Source organism: Eubalaena glacialis, chromosome 6 (genome assembly GCF_028564815.1).
Source record: "Eubalaena glacialis isolate mEubGla1 chromosome 6, mEubGla1.1.hap2.+ XY, whole genome shotgun sequence".
In the NCBI taxonomy this organism is placed as follows: domain Eukaryota; kingdom Metazoa; phylum Chordata; class Mammalia; order Artiodactyla; family Balaenidae; genus Eubalaena; species Eubalaena glacialis.
The window spans coordinates 46,088,014-46,109,531 of record NC_083721.1 but is presented as its reverse complement, the minus strand read 5'-3'; the positions used below and the strand labels follow the sequence as shown (position 1 = coordinate 46,109,531).

Sequence of the window (21,518 nt, the reverse complement as noted above, 5' to 3'; positions counted from 1 at the left end):
ATGACATCACTATTTTGTAAAATGTTTTCAGGACTGATTTCAAGAGTGTGTGACTTGCCGCAGTTGCACAACTCCCTGAACCTGTTTAGGGTTTAATGCTCAGCTAATGCCATCTTGAAATTCTTAATAATTTTATCTTTAACTCATGTTTTGTAAGTGAAGTCTGATGGGACAATGGAGTGTGCATTGGGAGCTTGAAGCCCTGGTTCTAGGCAAGGTCCAGCTTCTGGCCACCCCCCCCTCCCCACATTCCTGGGGATGTGTTTTCCCTGCCTTCCCCCCTGCTCTCTGCCAAGCAGTCTTCCAATCCCTGCACTGCCCACGCATTGCTGCCATTCTCCACCTGGGTTAAGTGACTTTGTTAACTTCTGAGGAGGGAGGACCACATTTCTGGGTTGTCCCCTGTCTCTAGTGGGGATCTGGGCATGTGCACAGAAGGGTCTAGGTAGGGCTCTCTAGCACTGGAGAGTGTAGAGGAGTGTGTGTGTGTGTGTGTGTGTGTGTGTGTTGGCTGTCTGTTCTGCAGAGGCCACATTTTAGTGGGGACAAGCTTCTCATCCATCCCATGCAGGTAGCCAATAGTTTCTGGGAAGGAGGTTCAAAGACCCTTAGGTTTCTCCCTTCCACTGTGGGTTTGGAAGCCCTGGGAACCTGGAGGTGTCCTCAATCCCCCTACAAGTATCCCTGCGCAGAGGGAGGGCCTCTCGACTGGATCAGTGCCTGGGGACACCCTCTCTTCCTCTTTCCAAACTTTTTGAGTCTGTCTTACATTTGTCTGCTCTGGTCTGCTTGAGATACCCTGGGGTACTGGGGATAGGGAGTGGTGCAGGACTCTAGGAAAAGAACTGTGTGATTTCGATGATTTCACAAATGAGTTAAATGCTCTTATATTTACATTTAAAAGTAGCATTGAGCAATTAAAGAGGAATGGTAAAGTTTATGCTAATAATTTGAAATTTACTTTTTCTTTACTTAGAAGGACATTAAATGGCAATTAAAAATGCACCATGACAAGTTGAGAGAGAGAAATTGCAGAAGGAAAAAGCTTTATATGTTAGTACCTTTAACAGCCCTTTTTTTCCTGCTTTTTGAACAAAGGGTCCTGCAGTTTCATTTTTCACTGGGCACCACAAATTATGTAGCTGGAACTGACTGTTTTAGAATCCAAACCAAATAGAAAAGTGCTGAGGAATACATGGAAGGAAAAAAAAGCTACTTAATCTAAAGATGCTATATGGAATTTCAGTCTGATTAAAAGGTCAGTAATTAGTTTTCAATCTTTACAAACTATTTATTAAGTATTAAGACATTTCACATTTTAAATAATGATTAGAATAATCTATCAACCTTGAAAATCTTTTAGTTTTATTCTCACATTATTCAAAAAAAATCTTTATTAATATTTACTTTGAAGTAAAAGGGACTTTTAGAAAACATCCCCCCAAAATGAAAACCTAGTTTTTAAGAGCAACCACATTTGAATCCAATAATCCAGTTATCCAAATCAGTCAAGTTATGCAGGCAGAGTTTAGTTAATGAAATTAAATTGGCGTCCATTTTCAAAACAAAGAATTGCATTGAAAATGAGCAAACAATGTGCTAGACAGTTCTCAACCATAAAGTAGAACCTTACATCATGACAGTCATAGATTATGCAAAATGTGATCATATGCATTTATCTTCACTGCTAACCAGATTTATTTTTATAGGATTTAAAACATTTTACTAAACAATCTCTATTACTAATTTTTCAATTTATATGGAGAAATGCCATTAAAATTGTTAATGTGGTAGTGGAGGCATCAAAATAGCAATAAGATCTTATTACTTTATACTAAAGAAAACACTTTGTCACCTTTCCTGAAAAATGCACAAATGAGAATTTCTCAGAGAAACAGCTGATGACTCTAAAAGCCAACTGCTTAAAATCAAGTTTAGGATTAAACATATTTTTCTAGCAATGTACAATCACCAAAAAACCCCCATGATTGCTATTAAAGGATGGTTTAGTGTTGATTAAAACCTTTTATTAAAAATTCTATAAGAACAGCACCACAGGACTTAGTGAGCATGAAATTTAGTACATGCTAAAGAATACATGTGCAATAATACTTTCCAGTTACTTTCTAGACAAATTCCTGGTTAAATTTAAAGCTTTGCCCTTTTAGTTCCCACTGCCTGGAATAGTCTTTTATATATTCACAGGGTTTTCTCTTCAATTCATGATCTGCTCAAGTGTTATGATATCAAAAGAGGTGTTTCTGGTTTTCCTATGTAAAATGCCCCTTCCCCACCACTTCCAAACCTCTTACTGTGTTTAGTTTATCTTCATGGGACATATCACTTCCTGACACTAAAATATAATGTCCTGAACGAAGGGACACTATTAACGGTTTGTATTTCTCCTTTATTGCTATATCTCTAGCACATTGAACAGTGTCTGTCAGATAGTAAATATTCAATAAATATTTTTGAATGAATGAAATAATAAATTAATGAATGAAAGATTAACTGAAACCATCTCCAATATCTGTTAATGCAGCTAACAGAGATTTATTAGATTATAGTCAATGTAGGTTGAGGATATGTTCAGTCAAATAACACAACATCCTTGTTCTCAAGAAACTTTTACCTTGGTCAGGAAAGCAACTATTAAAAATATGATTATGATTCAGTGAGAGAGAACCATGTGTGTTATTGTACACAAGTGACTGGGAGCAGTTCAATTTCTACACTTCTTGACTAAGAGCTGAGCCATTTACCAACTTCAGGAAACTCATTGCTAAGGTCAAGAGCCTTTTCTATACCATTCGTTTACTCAAAAGTTGCATGCCACAAAAAGACACTAAACTCGGGAGTAATTTGATATTTCCCAGGACTAAACACAAAGTTTACAATCATCCAGACTCTATCATAATTTAATATTTGGCTGGACCATAAAGTTATTTAGTTGTGATTAACTAGACTGACATTTCAATTATCTTCCCTACATAAAATATTCAGTGCACTTTTCAGAAGAAAAACACTTTTCCTAGGAGATAGGAAAATTTTATCTTTCAATATAAAGTGTCTGTGGCTTTTGAATATGTAATTTTCTTATGTTTAAGAAATATGAAAAATACAAATAGTATAGCATCACTCTTAGCTTCAATTATGGTTATTGCTTTTTTTCTTTTTTAACTTATCATGCCACTGGCTTATATTCAGTATATTTTTAGTAAGCATTTAAAACTTTTATACTTTGAATAGACTTGCACAGATTTTAGAAAAAAGAATATCCACTGTCAAGAATTTTAAAAACACAGTGAGGATTATGAGGAATATCCAGACATTAAATAAATTAAAATACAGATAGAAAGATGAATGAATGTTTATAATGTCCCTAATTACCTACTCTAGCAACGTGCAAAAGGTTGCTATTTGAAATAGACTGTATTTTTAGAATGCAGTGAACTGTAAATCAAATAGACATCTCAAGTTTATAAATATATGGAGACTTTTGTTGATTTAAATCTATTTTCAATGTCAGTTCAATTAATTATTGCTACCTGAGCAAATATATGAAATCTGCAATCAAAATGTAAGCCTAAAGCAAGACCTATACAGAATAGTCACCCATCGGCAGAGACAGCAGTGTTGAATATATATTTTAGGAAGCTGAAGGACTGGACAAACTGCTTCTGACAATAATTGCTTTAAAGACCCTTTAGTAAATATTAGCAGAATTGGTTTGTAACTTAGCATGTCTTTCACTTTGAACATGGTCCCTAAAAGTTTTTGCACATGTCAGGATATCTACAAACACAATTTGTTTCAGGCTGACTATCCATGATTAACATTTTCCTTTCCTGTCTATGACCTCAATAATTCCTTTTACTAAACTATACATCTTAGTTTTTCTATCATGCACTGAGGATTAAAATCAAATGTTTTCTAGGTGTTGCTTTCTTGTTTTGTTCTCTAAATGAACCACCTTTAAAGACCATTTAAATAAACTATCAAAATAGAAGGTTGCAAAAAAGCTTTTAGGGATTGCAGAAGTCAGTTAATTAAGGTTTATTGCAAAGATTTCTAATTATGAGAGTCATAGTCTTAAATCTATAATCTTATTTATCCAACTAGAATCAGGATAATCAAGGAATGTTTTTCCTAACTACAGCTAAGTGGTTCTAAGTGATTTGGAAATTTTTTTTTTTTTTTTTACATTTCTGTAATTGTAAGCAGACAGCAAACAAATAAGTCAAGGTTGTTTAATGGGGTTTCCTTAATATTTCTTAAGTATGAGAAAAGACATATACATATAATCAACTACATGAAAGAAAAGGTAATTTGACGCAAACTTCCTCTTTATCCTCACGTTCCACACTGTGCACAGAATAGTAAAAACATAATTAGTGCAATTGTCTATATTTTTCTGTCTCTATTATTTTATTTCCTATTTGTACGAGGTTGCCTCATGTACAATATTATTATTCTGCTGATTTTCTTTTTCCCTACCTCTGGCCTTGATGATATATCAGCATCTTCTGCTAAATTGTTGTTCCCCTAAATTGTCTTGGCTATTTTGCAGACACCAACTCATTTCTCCAAATTTTAGGTTAAATCTTCAGTTCTTTCCCCAAATCCTGCTGTACCTCTGCAATATATCAGCTTGTTAGATGTTCTTGGGTCCATTAGTCATCAGGGCCTAATCCCTCAATCACTCAACCTTTGCTTGGTTCCTTCTACTCAGCATTCTTTCCCTTCTCCTGGCTTCATGTGGCCTACTCATATTCTAATCATCTCTCAGAACAGAACTTAATTTAATACTGCTTCCTCAGGAAAACCAGCCCTTATCCTCTAGACCTGAATAATACATGCTCTCAGAGCACACTGAGCTTCTCCTTGGTGGGACTTATCACAGTACTCATTATGTATTTGTCAAATTATTTGTTATCTGCCTCCTCACCAGGGTGTAAAATTCACAAAAGCTCGCTCATCACTGTACATATGTTGAATAAATTAAAGGCTTATTAATAGCTCATATCACTTTTCTATTTTAGTGTGAAAACAATGATATGTAACCTATGGATAATGAGACAAATAATTTACTGTGGTCCCCTCAGTCCAACAAAATTGTAATGTGTTACCCTGTAACTTTGGACAGTGCCTCTTGAGTCACTTCAAAGAGAATTTCCAAAGATACCCAAGAGGAATGATGGGAAATCCCTCCCTCTATTTGCAATAGTAACACTGTTACCTTATTAAGGCTGGCACACAATGACGACAGCTCAAGTCTAGTTCTGGGACACTCCAGTTTCTATAAGCTCCTTTTACCCAACACTAGGATCTGACCCCTTCTGATGTGAAGAGAGTAATGGATACATGCACAGATTGAATTATTTCATAATGTTACCCTTGACTGGAATATCTGCATTTTTAAAGATATGATTTTCTAACAGAATTTCAGACACAAGAAGAGAAGACCTTCTTGGTGCCTCTTAAAATTATGACATGGAGATAAGTGGCTCATACGTGTAGGACTGGTCATATTTTATAAAGTATATATGTGGCAATATTTTAGCTCAGTTTAGGACCCTGATGTACTTTTCAAACAAAATTTAAATATATTTTGATTTTTCATTATAATTTATAACTAAAACAAAGTTGAATTAAATGAACAATAATTGTTTCTCAATATTCTTCTCAAAAATAAATTTACTGGGGAGGATTATTTAATAATACTGTCCCCTACCAGAATGTATAGCCTAATATATGGATATTGTATCTTGTTTCATGCTTTGTATAATTTCTGTCCTTATAACAATACACTTTTAATGAATTCTCTCATTTTCAAAGTGGGAAATAGTTCATATCCTGCCCTTCTGCTAAATTAGAAAAATAGCCTAAATGAACTCTCTTCTAATCCTGAAAGACTGCTATGTGTATAATGTATGAAATTATGTAAACATATTTACATATATATTTTATTTAAAGTTATATATTATTTTTATTCCCAAACTTAATTATTTATACCTTATAGTTAGAACAGTTGTACTGGATTATATTTTTTTTAATCAAATGGCAGAAAAAAGGCTTAGAAATAATCTGCTAATGCAGAGAGAAACAGAAGACCCTATCTGTTTTATGCTGAAGACACATCTGACAAGATTTTGTTGATACTATGGGAAAGAAGAAAAAAAAGAGAAAACAGGAATTACGTTTTGAACAATCATAAAGCAAATTCTATGATGTGGAGCAGTTTGCTAGATGAAGAGGAATATTATATAGTAAATACAAAAATGGTGATTCTACAGTATTATTTGGCTTTGCTTTATTTATTAGATGCATTTCTGAGGACTATCAGCAAAGTGAACGTATATATATTATTTTGAATAAAATAGTCACATCCACTTCAAATATGTTTTTAGTAGAATATTTAAGTTTTCTTCCTGTACACTTTATAGGTTTAGCAGTGTTTTTTTCACTTTTTATTTTGCAATAATTATAGATTCACAGATATTTGCCAAAAAAATGTATAGTAAGGTCCCATACACCCTTTACCCAGCCTCCCCCAATGCTAACTACTTGCATAACTATAGTGCAACATCAAAACCAGGAAATTGACATTGGGAAAATCCATAGAGCTCGTGTGTGTGCGCATGCACGCATGTCGTGCGTGTAGCTCTTTGCAATTTATCACATATCTAACTTCATGTAACTACCACCATAATCAAAATACATAACTATATTATTACTACAAGGCTCCCTCCTGCTACCCCTTCATAGCCAATCCCTCTCTCCCTAAGCCCTAACCCTTGTCCGCCAAGAATCTATTCTCCATCTCTACAATTATGTTATTTCAAGAATGTTATGTAAGTGAATTATACAGTATGTATCCTTTTGAGATTGGTTTTTTTCACTCAGCATAGTGCCCTTAAAGTTTATCCAAGTTGTGTGTATCACTAGTTTGTTCCTTTTTATTGCTGAATAGTATTCCAACATCTTATATATATTTCTACTTTAAATATCACCATAGCTGCCTTAATGCATGATATGGGCCGAATTGCATCCCCTAAAATCCATATGTTGAATTTAGCATGTGACTGGATTTGGAGATAGGTCCTGTAAAGATGAAATTAAGGTAAAATGAGGTCATATGGGTGGGATTTAATCTGTCATGATAGTATCCTTACAAGAAGAGATTATGACAGAGACATGCACATAGGAAAGAACATATGAAGACACAGGGAGAAAATGGATATCTACAATCCAAGGAGAGAGGATTTAGAATAAAATCAACTCTGCTGATACCTTAATCTTGGACTTCTGGTCTCTAGAACAATAAGAAATTAAATTTCTGTTGTTTACACCACTTAGCCTGTGGCATTTGTTATAGCAGACCTAGCAAACAAATATAGTGTAAAAGAATAGTATAAAACATATAAAACAATACTTTCTTCTATAAGAAAATCACTTCTGTATCAACATAATTTATGAATGCTTCTCAAAGGGAGTTTTTAAAATCTTTGAAGCTTTTCCTGTATCATGCTTTGTGATAAATTACGTTATGGGGGGAATTAAAGAGAAAATATACTTATAAAAATCATAGGCCTATTCGCGCCTAACTACATTGCAGTAAAACCTGTAGTGTTAAAAGGGACCATTTAGCTGAAAGCAATTGGAGTTTTTAAAAAAGACAGTTTAACTATTTTTTACACAAAACTGCACCTAAACAACAGCATTTAGACACATTTCTGGATATTTTTTGCTGTTTCTTTTAGGAGTGGATTATGGTTTGCTGGCTGCATTGTTTTTACAATATAGATATGAATTATAATTAGCATAAATTCTTACTATTTGCTTATTTGACATGGAAAAGAGATGGCTGCATAAGTACAGCAACTGAATTTCAATTCATGTAGCAACATTTTATTTATGTCTGATGCTTGTTGATAAGTAATATAGACTTGCTCATTAAGATATGTCAGTATAGGATTATATCAAAAACATAAATGCATAGATATTAAAGAGAAGCTTTATATCTAATTGACCATACTACTAAGTAATATCAAAAATATCTTTCTGCACCTTGGGAAACAATAAGAACAACAACCAGAAAATCACCCCTATAATGTATAGAGTGTACAACTGCACCTCAGTGAATATAGGTCCACCAGGGATATTAAGCATCAAAAGGGAATTATAGATAAATTTTGAGAGAACAACAGTGGAACTTACCATCTTGATTCGTGGTCACTGTAATAGCTGTGAATGGCTTGGGAGAAAAACTCAACTCAGAAACTCCATTCATGGCTTCTATTTCAAAGGTGTAATTCACGTGAGGCACAAAGTCAAGTACTATCACGGAATTGTTGATCAGGCCAGTATGTCTTGGGATGAAGCGGAGTCCTCCACCACAGTCCTCACACTCGCTGGTGTCTAAGCCACATTTCTTACAGATTACACTGTATGTGAGATCTTTTCTCCCTCCTGTGTCACTTGGTGGGCTCCATTCCAAAATAAGGGCCGTTTCATTGATGTTAAAAACCACATTCCTAGGAGCTGAAGGTGGCCCTAGAGAAAGCAATTAAAAAACAAATGTACATGTATAGACAATGAATTATGGTGCTAACTTGAAAACGTCATCAATATACACTTGCTGGTCTTTTATATTAGTTTGAGCTCTTTCTTCTGATGGAAACCATAAAGAAATATGGTTAAAAATATCTGAGTTAGTCTAGTAAGAGTGGAGTCTTAGGGGTGAAGATGGTATATCTTAACTTTTGGTATATGAATTTCAATATTTAATATCAAAAGCCACAGATCTCCAAAAGATACAGTAATTATACTTTTTAAATTTGTTGACTGAAAATATATAACAAAACATTATTTTAAATTATGTGATGGTTTTAAATGCATCTTAATAATTACATCATCATTTTAAAATTTTGAAAAAATAGTAACATGCATATATAAAACATGCTGTGTTCAGTCGTTCAGTCCTCAAACTATGCTTGATGTATAACTAAAACTCCCATTCATTTTTCTGGACAATCTCTCTAAGAATCTTTTTCTCACAGGCTGAGAATAAATGGCCATAAACTCAGGGTGGACAGACAGTTTGGAAGAAGGGGAAGAGCAAGGGAAACTGGAGGCAGCATAAAGGCTTTTACTAGGTCCTGCCAATTTCATGGGACAAAAGCATTATACGGAAGGGATAAAAGGGGGTATACATAAGAAATGGTACCTAGACTTTTATTTAGATGAACTTTACTAAACATAAGTAAGTACCTAGACTTTTATTTAGATTAACTTTACTAAACATAAGTAAGTGTGTCCTTAGAAGCTTATAAAGAGACCCACAGAATCCTCTTATTTGTCATCAAGAGTGCACAAACCATGTTTCTCATGGATGGTGGATGAGCATCTGCTCTCTTTTTTCTCATTATTTTTCCATACAGATCACACTGCATAGAGTATTTATATCCTTTAACTACTCCAGCCTTTTCTTAAAATTGTGTCAATAATCTTCTACACTTATCCGAGTCCTTCAAACCTCAGTTTCATATCATTCACTGAACAAATATTAACTGAAAGTCTACTAGGTGCCTGGCACTGTGCTATGTGCTATGTTGTGAAATACCACAGAATCCTTTCTGTAAGAGACTGTGCTTATGACAGATATTTTGAAAAATAATTTATTGCATAAATAACTAATTAACATTCCTGCCGTATTTTAAAAAGCTTCGTTTTAAGAAATCTAAACAGTTCTTTAAATTTCTGCTATCAAGAAAATTTGCTTAGAAGGAGGGAAAGAATTCTGTGTGACATTCTCTCCATAGAAAGAAATTCAATTTTTGATATAAGCTTCTTTTGGATTTCAAGATATGGTCATTCATTCATTAAATATATATATTTTTAGTGACTACTATGTGTGCCAGATATTCTGCTAGATCTTGGGCTTACAGCATGAATGTGATAAAAGTTATTTCTGCTTTCTTGTTACTAACATTTTAGCTGAATGGCTAGATAAACACAAATACACACACACAAACAGAAGAATAAAATTCAAATTATAGTAAGTGCAGTTACAGAAATCAAAAGGAAAGGAGCTGAAATAACCTGAGAAACATTCTGAGAAGGCCTCATATAGGTGGAAAAACTCATACAGGTGGAAGACGTTCAGAGGGGTGGGAAGAATATTAGAGGTAGAAGATGTGTGGCTCTTTAGTCAAAAAAGATTTTAAAATAGTCATGGAACTGTCAGAAGATCACTGTGGCTAGAATGCAGAAGGAGGAAGCAAGAAGTGAGTTTTAAGGAACAGGAAGGGGTCGGATAATGCCAGACTGCTGGCTCATTGGAATGAGTCTGAATATGTTTCTATACTTAACAGGAAGAAACTAACAGATTCTATCTACATGTGTTTCAAAAACAGCATTCTGGCTGCAGTGTGGGGAATGGTCTAAATGAGTACAGAGGACTCAGTAGCAAGATCTGGTATATACTGTTCGAGTAGCATAACATCACTCCTAAATCTATATGATTGTGTATTGGCTTTGAGATATTAAGAAGTATTATATTTTCCTTTTTCATTTTGCTGGATCCTGATATCAGCAACCTAATGGGTAGGACTCAGACACCTATATGTATACCACCTAAAGCTAGACCTAGAAAAGGGACAGTTAGTTTTTCTAAAAGGTTTCTCCATACCTTGCTTTATGTCATTTCATGTTCCAGAGAGTTACAGAAATGTCTACCTTCAGAAAGGAAAATATGGAAGGGATTATAAACTAGAGCACAGGTATAGGCATAGTTCTTTACCTCCAACCTAGACTCATGGCTAGGAGATAAAGATTAATTATCATTATAATAATAATGTCTTCCTACAGAATGACATAATCATATTGTTGTCCTTTTCTCTTATTTATAATGGAAAAACATGAATTATTATTCACTTACATTTCCAAGAACAGGAAGAATGTTATCAGTTATGTTATGGGTATCTGCAAGTATATGACTGTCCGCCTAGAGATACTTAAATAAAAACGGCAGACACCCTTCTTCCTCAAGGGCTCTCATACCAATTTGCATGACAATTAAATAGCTTTTTAATTGTTGTTAAATTATGCCAGCTAAACTGTGATTTCATGCAAATATTAAGCTGTAATGACATGCATGAATCATTTACTAAGATTTAGAACTTAGAACAAAGAGAGACAATTAATTCTAATCCTCAGATTCAACTAAATTATGTGTCACTGGGCTTTTATGAACGTGGCCTGACTGCTTTGTTATCATTTATAAATTATACAAAGATTATGTGACACACAGGGAAAAAAAATCTTGGCAGCAATAACTCTTTTGGAGACATCTGTACTGAAAACTCTCAGGGATTTTCTTATGTTGATTTTTTTCCTTTAAAGGAAACAAGTAATTCACATAGAAAAAAGCTATCTCCACACTACACCCTCCAAACCAACCTCATAAGAAAAGGACAGTTATCCTAATTTGCAGCTAGCTGTTTTTCTAGCCCATCATGTAATAAACTTAAATAAAAACTACAATTTTATTTCTATTAAAAAAACACATTTTCAATCTTCTTTTTTTTTTTTTGGCTTCAATTTGGATTTCCCCTTTACGCATTTAAAGAATAAAGAAATAGTGCTCTAATAGTAAACTTATGAGAAGCTTGTGGCAGTGCAGTCCTGTCCCTCCCCAGAAGAGCATCTGGCCCTGCAGCCCCCATCTTCCTCTCAGAGTAGCAGAGGCCAGGTGAGCTACAATTTTTTTAATTTAATTTAAATTTTTTCTTTATATAAAATGTTTTAAACAGAACTATATTTCCCAAAATACATCCTGCATAATATCTCTAGTCCCATGAGATATCACAAAAAAAATGAGTTCAGTGCTCAAATTAAGATTTCTCTGGCAGATTGACGCTGAAACAAAAGAAACACAATTTGCTTCACTTTGTTTAATCCAACATTTCCCAAACATTTATTCATGGAATGTTATTTTCTAAGAAGCATATGAAGGAATACTAGCATTCTGCAGAACACCCTTTAAATAAAGGTTGACACTGAAGGAGAGCAAACTTAGGGGTCACATTTCAGTTACTACATACTTTGCTGTAGATTTCATATTTTATGCTTATAATTACAGAAATATATTAACTCATAAATAAACAGGGGTCTTTTTCATATTAACTGAAGAGTGACTATTCATTCACCCATTAACTCTATAACTAATTGTGGCTTACAGATGCATTTTTTAACCTTAAGAACAATGAAAATTTGATCCAAATAACTGAAAATCATTAAAGGCTACTGCTTATTAAACTTTATTAAACTATATTTTCCAGTTCTTAACTTACTACCTGGCAATAATTTAAATGTGTTTGTTGGGGACTTCCCTGGTGGTCGTGTGGCTAAGACTCCACGCTGCCAAGGCAGTGGGCCCGGGTTCGATCCCTGGTCAGGGAACTAGATCCCACATGCCGCAACTAAGATTCAGCACAGCCAGATAAATAAATAAATAAATAAATATTTTTAAAAAATGTGTTTGTTAATTTAATGACTACCAAGACTTTATAGTACAGTTTCCTAATAAAAAGCATATTATTTACATCTGAGTTTACGAATGAGAGAAAAATAGTTCTATGTTTATCTATGTCAAAGAGAACGTCAGAATATATATATATATATAATCATCTAGAGATGTTTAGGCAAATGTTTTGCAAAGGAGTAAATTATATGAATAAATGAAAAAGTACATCTCCAGACTTTAATAATGTACTAAAAATATCAGTTGTCAGATCTGCATATAGACATAATTTAAAACTCTAAAAGTCATTTCATTCTTTGCACTATCACTATCAATTTTAACTTTATCTATATTTATGTTATTATTCTAATATCCTTCCTATATAATCTTTGAAAAAGGTATTCAATAGGAGCCCTGTAAACAAAATTTTGTATTCATATCTAAACCACCATGTGCTCTATAAATGTTTTGTTCATAAAATGTTTGTATATTTGGAAATGGATGATGACTAATCATAAAACTGGGGCTTCAACCTCACCACAGGGAAGGAACTAAATCAATTTATCCAGATAAAGAAATGAGGCCCAGGAAAGTTTTGTAATTATGTCAAGGTCATGAAATGTATTAGTGGTAGGATGATACCTAGGTCTTTTTATGTTTAGATTTTTTTTCTATCACATTTTCTGTCACAATGTATTCATCCTATAAATAGATAAATGTTTTATAGTGCTTTGCTTAGAGAGTACTGTCAAATGCAAATTTTCAAAACACACAAATTAGAAAGCAATTTATTGCCTTCCTACAACAGATTTCTTTCAATAATGTTACCTTAAAGCATTTAAAAATATTTACAGAAGAGTAACTGAAAATTAAATCTTCAAGATAAATACTGCTCAAGATACAGAAACATGTGCACTTCAAACCCTTTGAATTCTACATATTCTCATTTTTTTCAATATTACTATACTTACTTCTGTAACTAAGTTGATGTCTAAAATTAAGACTTGTCCATTAGGGTTTTCATAATACCGTGAATGAAGACTTAGATAATTCTTGCTACATTTTCCCTTATTTCTAAGACTCATAGTTAAAGTAAACAAAAATTAAAAAAGAAATCTAATAGACTAAATACCATTCATTTCCAGAATAAAATCTAAATCTCTCAACCTCGTCTATATTTGTCTTTATAACTAGGCCCATCCCTTAGCCTCTTTCTCCCTTGTGCTGCATCTCAATGCCTTTGCACATACTGTTCCCTTACTTTTTTTTGCTCTGTGGAAAATTCCTACTCATTCTTCATGTTCTGATTTAGGTGTTTACCCCCTTTGTGACACCTTCGCATTGTCCTCAGGCAGAGCTGACTACTTTTATGCATTGTAGGCATGTATTCAAAAATATATAACCAAAATTTTTTAGCACTTTTTTGTTCTAAGGAGTGTACTTAATATTTCACATGATTTATTTCAGTCAATTATCACAATAAACCTGTAAGGTAGTTAATTATATCCCCGTTTTATAGAAAAGGTGACTGGTGCTTACCAAATGTACATATTGCACTGAAATATATGTATTCTTGTATACAGGTCTATTCTGGTCTAGCTTGATCCAAAGGTGGCATGTGCTTTAACTAAGATGAATAGAATGCATAGTTTTGTGCAACCCTACAAGAATTATTTTTTACATAGTGCAAATTTTGAAAAATATTGGAGAGCAGAGAGTTCAAGGTTATAATCTTTGCAAGAATCCAGTGTTATTGATTCAAGACAGAACCATGTGACTTGAAAATCATGTAAGAAGTGGAAGGGGATGTTTATATTATGAAAACTGGTATTAACTAATACAAACCCATAGCAAAATGGACAGCCACCCATATTTCATTGGGAAGGAATAAAAGCTTCTCAAAATACAGTTCCATAGACACTCAAAACTTGAAAAATAAGCATTTGTGGCTCCAAATTTCTATGCCATAGAGCGTGGACATAATTTTACCTTGGAAAAATTCAAAAAAACAGTTATCAACTATTTTCATCGATGCAGAAAAAATCTTCAATATAAACCCATAGAATAACTAATTCTAAAAACTACAGAAATATGCTATAATTGTGTAGGTCAAGAGTTAAACGGCAAAACCACATTCATAATAAAAGCACACTAAAACACAAATGAAATCATGAGCCGCCTGCGCTTGGGTGTTTTGAGTAAAAAATCATCCAGTTTCGCTAAATATCACGAAGAAAACAATCTTGCACACCTACATACAGCCCTTTCTGTGTCTGAGTCAGTTATTTTTAATTAAATACTCATTAGAAATAAGAGAAATATGATGAGACTAAGCACTGTCATATTTTGGGAGGGAAAAGCAAAACAATAAATGAATAGATTAAAGCCAATTTATAAATCTTTCTCAAAAGGCATAGCACCGTAGGGATAATTATGAATGTTCTCTTTCCAATTACGGATTAGTCATGGTAAGTGGTCTGTTGTGTACAAGTAGATGATATTAAATGGGACAATTCTCTCTGAGTTCCAACTGTAGATGCCCAGAACAGATTCGCCTTGGTAGCAAGTGGTAATTCAATTCTTCGGCATCAGCAGAATAACCACTTAATATCACTTCCTATGGAGGAACCTCTTCCAGGTAATTTGGTAAAAGAACCTTGCCTGAAATAAAAATTAAAGTATTTGTGTTTAGGAAACTCCATGAACCTCAAGTGACATCTTACATCAGTGATCTGTATTAGGGAAACTGGGATTCATTACATACAGGTATCTATCCTATAATATAAGGATCATTTTAATTTTAAAAATATACCACCGCCATACATAAAGTAAATATTTAGAGTTATTTTCTATAATGAGAACAAGTCTAGACTATAACACAGCCTGTTAAAGGTAATGAATCCATTTATGCAATATCTCCCATTCTGGCTTCTGCAAAATTGTGGCTGCTACCTTGTGTTTACAATCAGTCACCTAAGCAACCAGCTGCGCTTTTGTTTTTTCAGTTGTGAGACAGAAAAGCAAGGAACCAGAATGTTTTTTTTCCATGCAAAAGAAGCTTAGGGGAGAGACAGAGAGAGAGAGAGAGGAAGAGAAAGAGAAAGCGAAAGCGAAAGCGAAACGAAAGCGATGGGGCAAAAAAGAAAAGATAGCAAGCAGAGCAGGGGTATCTGTATGGGAGCATCCTATACCCACCCAGAGTGGAGGACCTGAGTAGGGCAGATGAAACGGGGAAGAACACCTTTCCTGATGCATCTCAACACAATATTTGTTCTATTCAAAGTAAGAGTGAGAGAATAATGACTTTCTCAAGTGGCCAATCATTCCAGAAATAAAGAAGCCATGTTTTACAATGTTAACCTTAGAGCAAAAATAAATTCAACTTTTATACTTTCATTCCAACTGCTGTCACTGTATACCAAATATAAAGATAAAAAGACATGGTATTTTCCTATGTATTAAGAATGAAATTGGAAGAAACCGTTTTACTCAAGGTACTTGACTACATATTTAGATGACCATGAAAAGTGAAATCCTTAATGATGTGCAATAGAAGTACCCATATATATGATTTGCATTTTATGTTTTGAACTTTTCTAAGTAGGCAGCACAAATGTTTGTTGAATGTGTTAATCTTCCAGCACCTGTTCAGTAACTAAAAAAAAATCCTCCTATTGATTTAAACACATGAGAAACATCAAAGTGAAAATGCGATGACTGTGGAATTACATTTGTCTAACTTTTTATGCATCCGTATATTAGACCCTCACTTCATTTCTCTCAGTCCTTTCATGCTCTCTGCCTTTCTTGCTTGACAAGTACTTTCTTAGTAACTCCTATAGTCCTTTGTTTCTCCAACCTTAGTGAGCATTTTTCCCTTCTGGCCTAGAAAAGCCTTAGACAGTTATTTTGATAACAGACTTCTTGGCAGGCAGCAGGGTCTCCTGTGCTCTAAACTGCTCTCAGAGGCAGCCCTAATTGACCAAGACCTGATATTGTGGCGTGTCCCCCACAGCTCATCCTTTAAAGCACAGAACATACATTAATGAGTCACCTGAGAAATAAAGTTAAGAGTTTATGAAGTAGATTAAGATAATAGAGAAAACACTTCAGCATTTCATTTTAAATTTCTTATTCTTAATTTCAATATACTTTGCAGTTCATGTAAGAGAAGCACAATGAATGTTTTAAAAACATTCATTTTTGATTTTTAAAACAATGTTTTAAAAATCAAGAAGATCCAAACTTACAAGTATGTTGCTGGTATAACTGCATATTAGGACTGTTTGAGAGATCCTAATATAGTTAAAATTAGAGATGGAGAAAGAGGCCAGGGCTGGACTTTGGATGTTCTTGGATTGACTCTTACAATTTTGGCAGATAGGTGTTGGGCTTTGAAAGATGTTATGCAGAAGAAGTGCTAATATGATCAAGGTTTTGTTTTTGTTTAAAAATAATAGTTTGGAATATTTGGAGGGATGGAAGACTAAAGGAAGGAGACTTGCCAAAACATTATTAAATTAGCCCAAGAAAGAGTTGAGGGCCTTAACAAAAAGGAAAGGACCAGGAGTTGATATGAAGGAATGGACAGAAGAAATACTAAGAAGTAAAACTGACAAGCCTTGTGACTACTTGGACACGTCAAGGGTAGGGACAGGGGTTATGATTCTAAGCTTTCTTGCTTGGATGCATGGGTAGATGAGGATTCACCAGGATAAGGAAACAAGCTGGGATGGATGAGCAGGCTGAGGTAGGAAGTAATAAAATTGACTTTTGTAGGTGAGCTAAAATTATTAGTTTATTCATTCTTCGAATATTTATTTTGTGCCTAGTATTTGCCAGGTACTATTATTAGTGCTGGAGACACAGTAGAGAAAGAACATTCATGATCCCCTTGTAATCTACTATGGGTAGAATGACAATAAACAAGGAAGTGAGTGTAAAAATAAGTCAGATATTTTCAAAGAGTGACATAATGCATAAAGAATAAAATATATGATATAAAAAAGAGTAACTGGGAGGGATTCTATTTTTGAACACGTGATCAGGAAATGCCTGTGCTAAGAATTGACATTTGAGCCTGACTGCCAAAAAGAAAACAACCATAAGAGGACCTAAAGGGAGAGCACTTCGAGTAGAGGAAACTGCTGGCATTAAGGATGAGAACAAGTACAGCATCATGGAAGTTTATGAGTTTATTAACCAAGGAGAGTATGGTATGATACAAGATTTGAGATGTGGGCAGGTTTCTATGGGACACACAGGTTGTCAGATCCCGTAATCAGTTGGCTAGGTGACTTTGGGCCTTAAGAGAGAAGATTGGGATATGGATAAAAGTATAGGCATCATCTATTTACAGGTGCTAGTTGAAGACATGAGATTAAGAACATGTGATGAGACAAGAAAGCTAAGAAAGGAGCATGAGAAAAATTAGTATTTAACAGGTGAGCAAAAGAAGAGAAACTATCCATGGTAACAAACACGATGTTCAGAAAATTAAGTGGGTAAAGGGGAGATTGCAAAGTCTTAGAATAAAAGAGAACAAATAGTTTCAAGAAAAAAGAAGAGATCAACAGAGTTAAATGTCATGAATAACAAGACAAAAATGTTTCTAACACAATATGGCAAATAAGATCATTGGTGAATTTTTCTTACACAGTTTATTTTCTTACACAGTTTACACAAAGAAAAACATGATTGCAGGAGAGTGAAGAGCAAAAATCTGAATGTAGTAGAGTAAATTAAAAATGTGTGAAGAAGTAGCCATAGCCGATGAAGACTGCTTTTTCAAGGTGCTTGTTTTGGGAGAAAAACTATTGGACTGGGAACATTATTTAATGATAGAAGTTTGAGTACACTTATAGGTGGTGAGGAAGGAGTTAGTGGAAACAAAAAATCAAAAGAGGAAGTTAACAATAATAGCCCAGCCCAATAGATGGAAGGATTTGATCACCCCTCCACAGCCAATATTTGAGGGATTAGCTTTGATTATGAGACATCTTTTTTTTTAACTGTAGCCATTTGAAACACCTAAAAATCTTTACGTGTACACCTCACCAAAGAAGATATACTGATGGCAAATAAGCATATGAAAAGATGCCCCACATCACGCCATCAAGAAAATGCAAATTGAAACAACAATGATGTACCACTACACACCTATTAGAAATAATGAAAATCCAGAACACTGATAACATTAAATGCTGATGAGGATGGGGAGCAACAGGAACTCTCATTCACTGTAGGAATGCAGAATAGTAGAGTTTGGTGGTTTCTTACAGAATTAAACATATGCTTACCATATGATTCAGCAATCACACTCCTAGGTATTTACTCAAAGGAGTTGAAAACTTATGTCCATCCAAAAACCTGCACATGCATGTTTATAGCAGTTTATTCATAATTGCTGAAACTGGAAAATAATCAAGCTGTCCTTTAGTAGGTAAACGGATAAACAAACTGTGGTATATCCAGACAATGAAATACTATTCAGCACTAAAAATAGATGAGCTATCCAGCCTTGAAAAGACATGGAAGAATCCTAACTGCATATTACTAAGTGAAAGAAGCCAATCTGAAATCTTCTACTATATGATTCAAATTATACAACATATACATATATATATATATGGATACAGCACAAAAATAAGTGGTTGCCATGGGTTGGCAGGAGGAAAGGATGAATATAGGCCCAGAGGATTTTAGGGCACTGAAAATCCTGTGTATGATACTATTATGATTGATACATGTCATTACACATTTGTCCAAACCCAAAGAATGTACAACATCAAGAGTGAACCCTAGTGTAAACTATGGACTTTGGGTGACTATGATGTGTTAATACAGGTTCATCAAATATAACAAATGTACAATTCCGGTGGAGGATGTTGATAATGGGAAGGCTATGCATGTCTGGGTTGGGAGGAGGGAGGTATATGGGAAATTTCTATACTTTCTCTTAATTTTGTTCTTAACCTAAAACTGCTCTAAAAATAAAATCTTAATGAAAATATTTATGTGATTATATCATATATATTATATGTCTCAAGATTATGAAATTTAAAAAAATACCTATCTCTACAGTGAAAATGCAAAGAAATTATAAAACTCTTAATGGTGAAGTCACATGCTTTGTTGTACCAGAAACTTAAGGGTTGCTGTTGTTTTGATGACAGTGTTAAGGAGCAGGGAAAGATCTCTTGAGGTCCTTAGAATCAAATCACTCATATGATTACATACAATACCTATCTAGGAGCTCTTTCCCTACTAGGCCATTTACTAGCCAAATGTCTTAGTCATTTTCAATATTTTGGTCCTCCATTCTCTTTTAAACCCAAACATTCAAAATCTCCCTGACCCTGATACCAAGTTAAAAAAAAAAGCTTCCTTTTAAATGCCTGGAAGATTCTCTGAAAGCATAGCTTCAAATGCTAAGTCAAAAACAGCAGAAAGTGATGACTGTCTACCTGCCACAAATTCTGACCTTTAGATAATATATTATTGGAATAAAGGTGATAAAGAATGGCTAATTCAGAGACACATGATCTAGAAGTTAAGGGAGCTTCCATCTATTAAAAATCTATTAGAATTTGGCTATTGTTTACGGTTAATGAAAAACGGAAAGGTTGACTGCTTATTTGATCCTTGGCCTCAAAAGTTCTGTATCTTGGTGAAGTTACCTTGGTCCTCTTAACTCTAATTGTTCAATGACCTCTTGGCTTGCCATTTTCCTGGTTTTTCTTCCCTAACAATCTAATCTTTCAATTTTTAGGAAGTATGATGCTTTGGAGTTTATGGTCCTTGCTTTTTCTGCATATATTATAATAATTGCTAGGGTCTCTCACCTAGTCAGAGTATAATTCAAAAAACTTTACTTAGATATGCATAGAGGTAGAGGACTTAATATATTTTGTGAAAAGGTCTTACAAATTCAGTACGTTATTTCTTTCAATTTGTAGGAATGTAGATGATGGAAGCCATGAGCCCAGCATAACACTATCAACATAAAGTATTTAACAGCTTGAATACTAACTTATCAAATATTATTTCAAAATGAATTGTGAGAGAACAGCTTTCTGTATCAAACAACTATATAGCAGCTGCTATGTGCCAGGTATTATTCTTAGCACTTTTCAAATACTAACTTATTTAATCATTATAAATAACAACAGAATTAGGTAGGTACTGTTATTAACACTAAGAATGGTGCAACAGAGGTTAAAGGGTTAAATAATTTGCCCAAGGCTACATAGCTAGTAAGTACCAAAGCCAAGGTTTACACTCAGATAATTTGACTCTAAAAGATGGTGAACTTACTAGTACACCATGCTAAGTTTTTGCTAAAACAAGGAAAAGAAGTCCTCAAGGAAATAGCAGAGAGAAGCCTTGAGAGGGGATTTTCCTGTGGCTGGACAAGGGGAGATCTGACAAAAGTTTTCACCTTTCTTTGGGGTTCTCTCTTTTAATCCCTATGGCAATACATCATGTTGTTCCCTGTCTAAAGCTCTGCTCAGCGATGACCAGAATTAAACCTCTCTGCTTCCACTTAGCACAGTTAAAGCAGGCTAGCATAACTGCAAACATAACTTACAATACCAAGCATAAAAAAGTTTTTTTTAAAGACAGAAACATAAAATGTTAAGCTAATAAGTACACATATCAGATTCAACAATGACTGAGGTTCATAGACCTTATTACATCCCATATTTATTTCCTTAATAGTTTCTCACTCCAAAGAACTAAACCTCCCCAACTACCTACTCTGCCACCTCATTGAAGGGTTATATTGATGGGGAACAATTTATTCCTTCATTTTGTCAATAGTCTATTTATGGCCTTCTAAGAAGATAAAAAGAGCAGACTCTTTATCACTCTCCTAGGAAGTCCATTTAGTTTCTGATGTAGGTTTTCAGGGATTCTTGCCTGGCACAACTGTAGCCATTGGAAACACTACCATCTACCTACCTAAGCTGGAGCATGTTGTCCACAATAT

The 21,518-nt window shown here is 34.2% G+C and overlaps 1 protein-coding gene across 4 annotated transcripts in view; it reads right to left on the bottom strand.

Annotated features, from left to right (window-relative positions):
* The window catches only part of EPHA6 (EPH receptor A6), an 846,791-nt gene that overhangs the window by 465,529 nt on the left and 359,744 nt on the right, over positions 1–21,518 (bottom strand). For all 4 annotated transcript variants that reach the window (XM_061194037.1, XM_061194035.1, XM_061194034.1 and 1 more), the window contains exon 5: positions 8,221–8,556. In XM_061194037.1, coding sequence (XP_061050020.1) covers positions 8,221–8,556 — 336 coding nt within the window. The remainder of the gene's footprint in view (positions 1–8,220; positions 8,557–21,518) is intronic.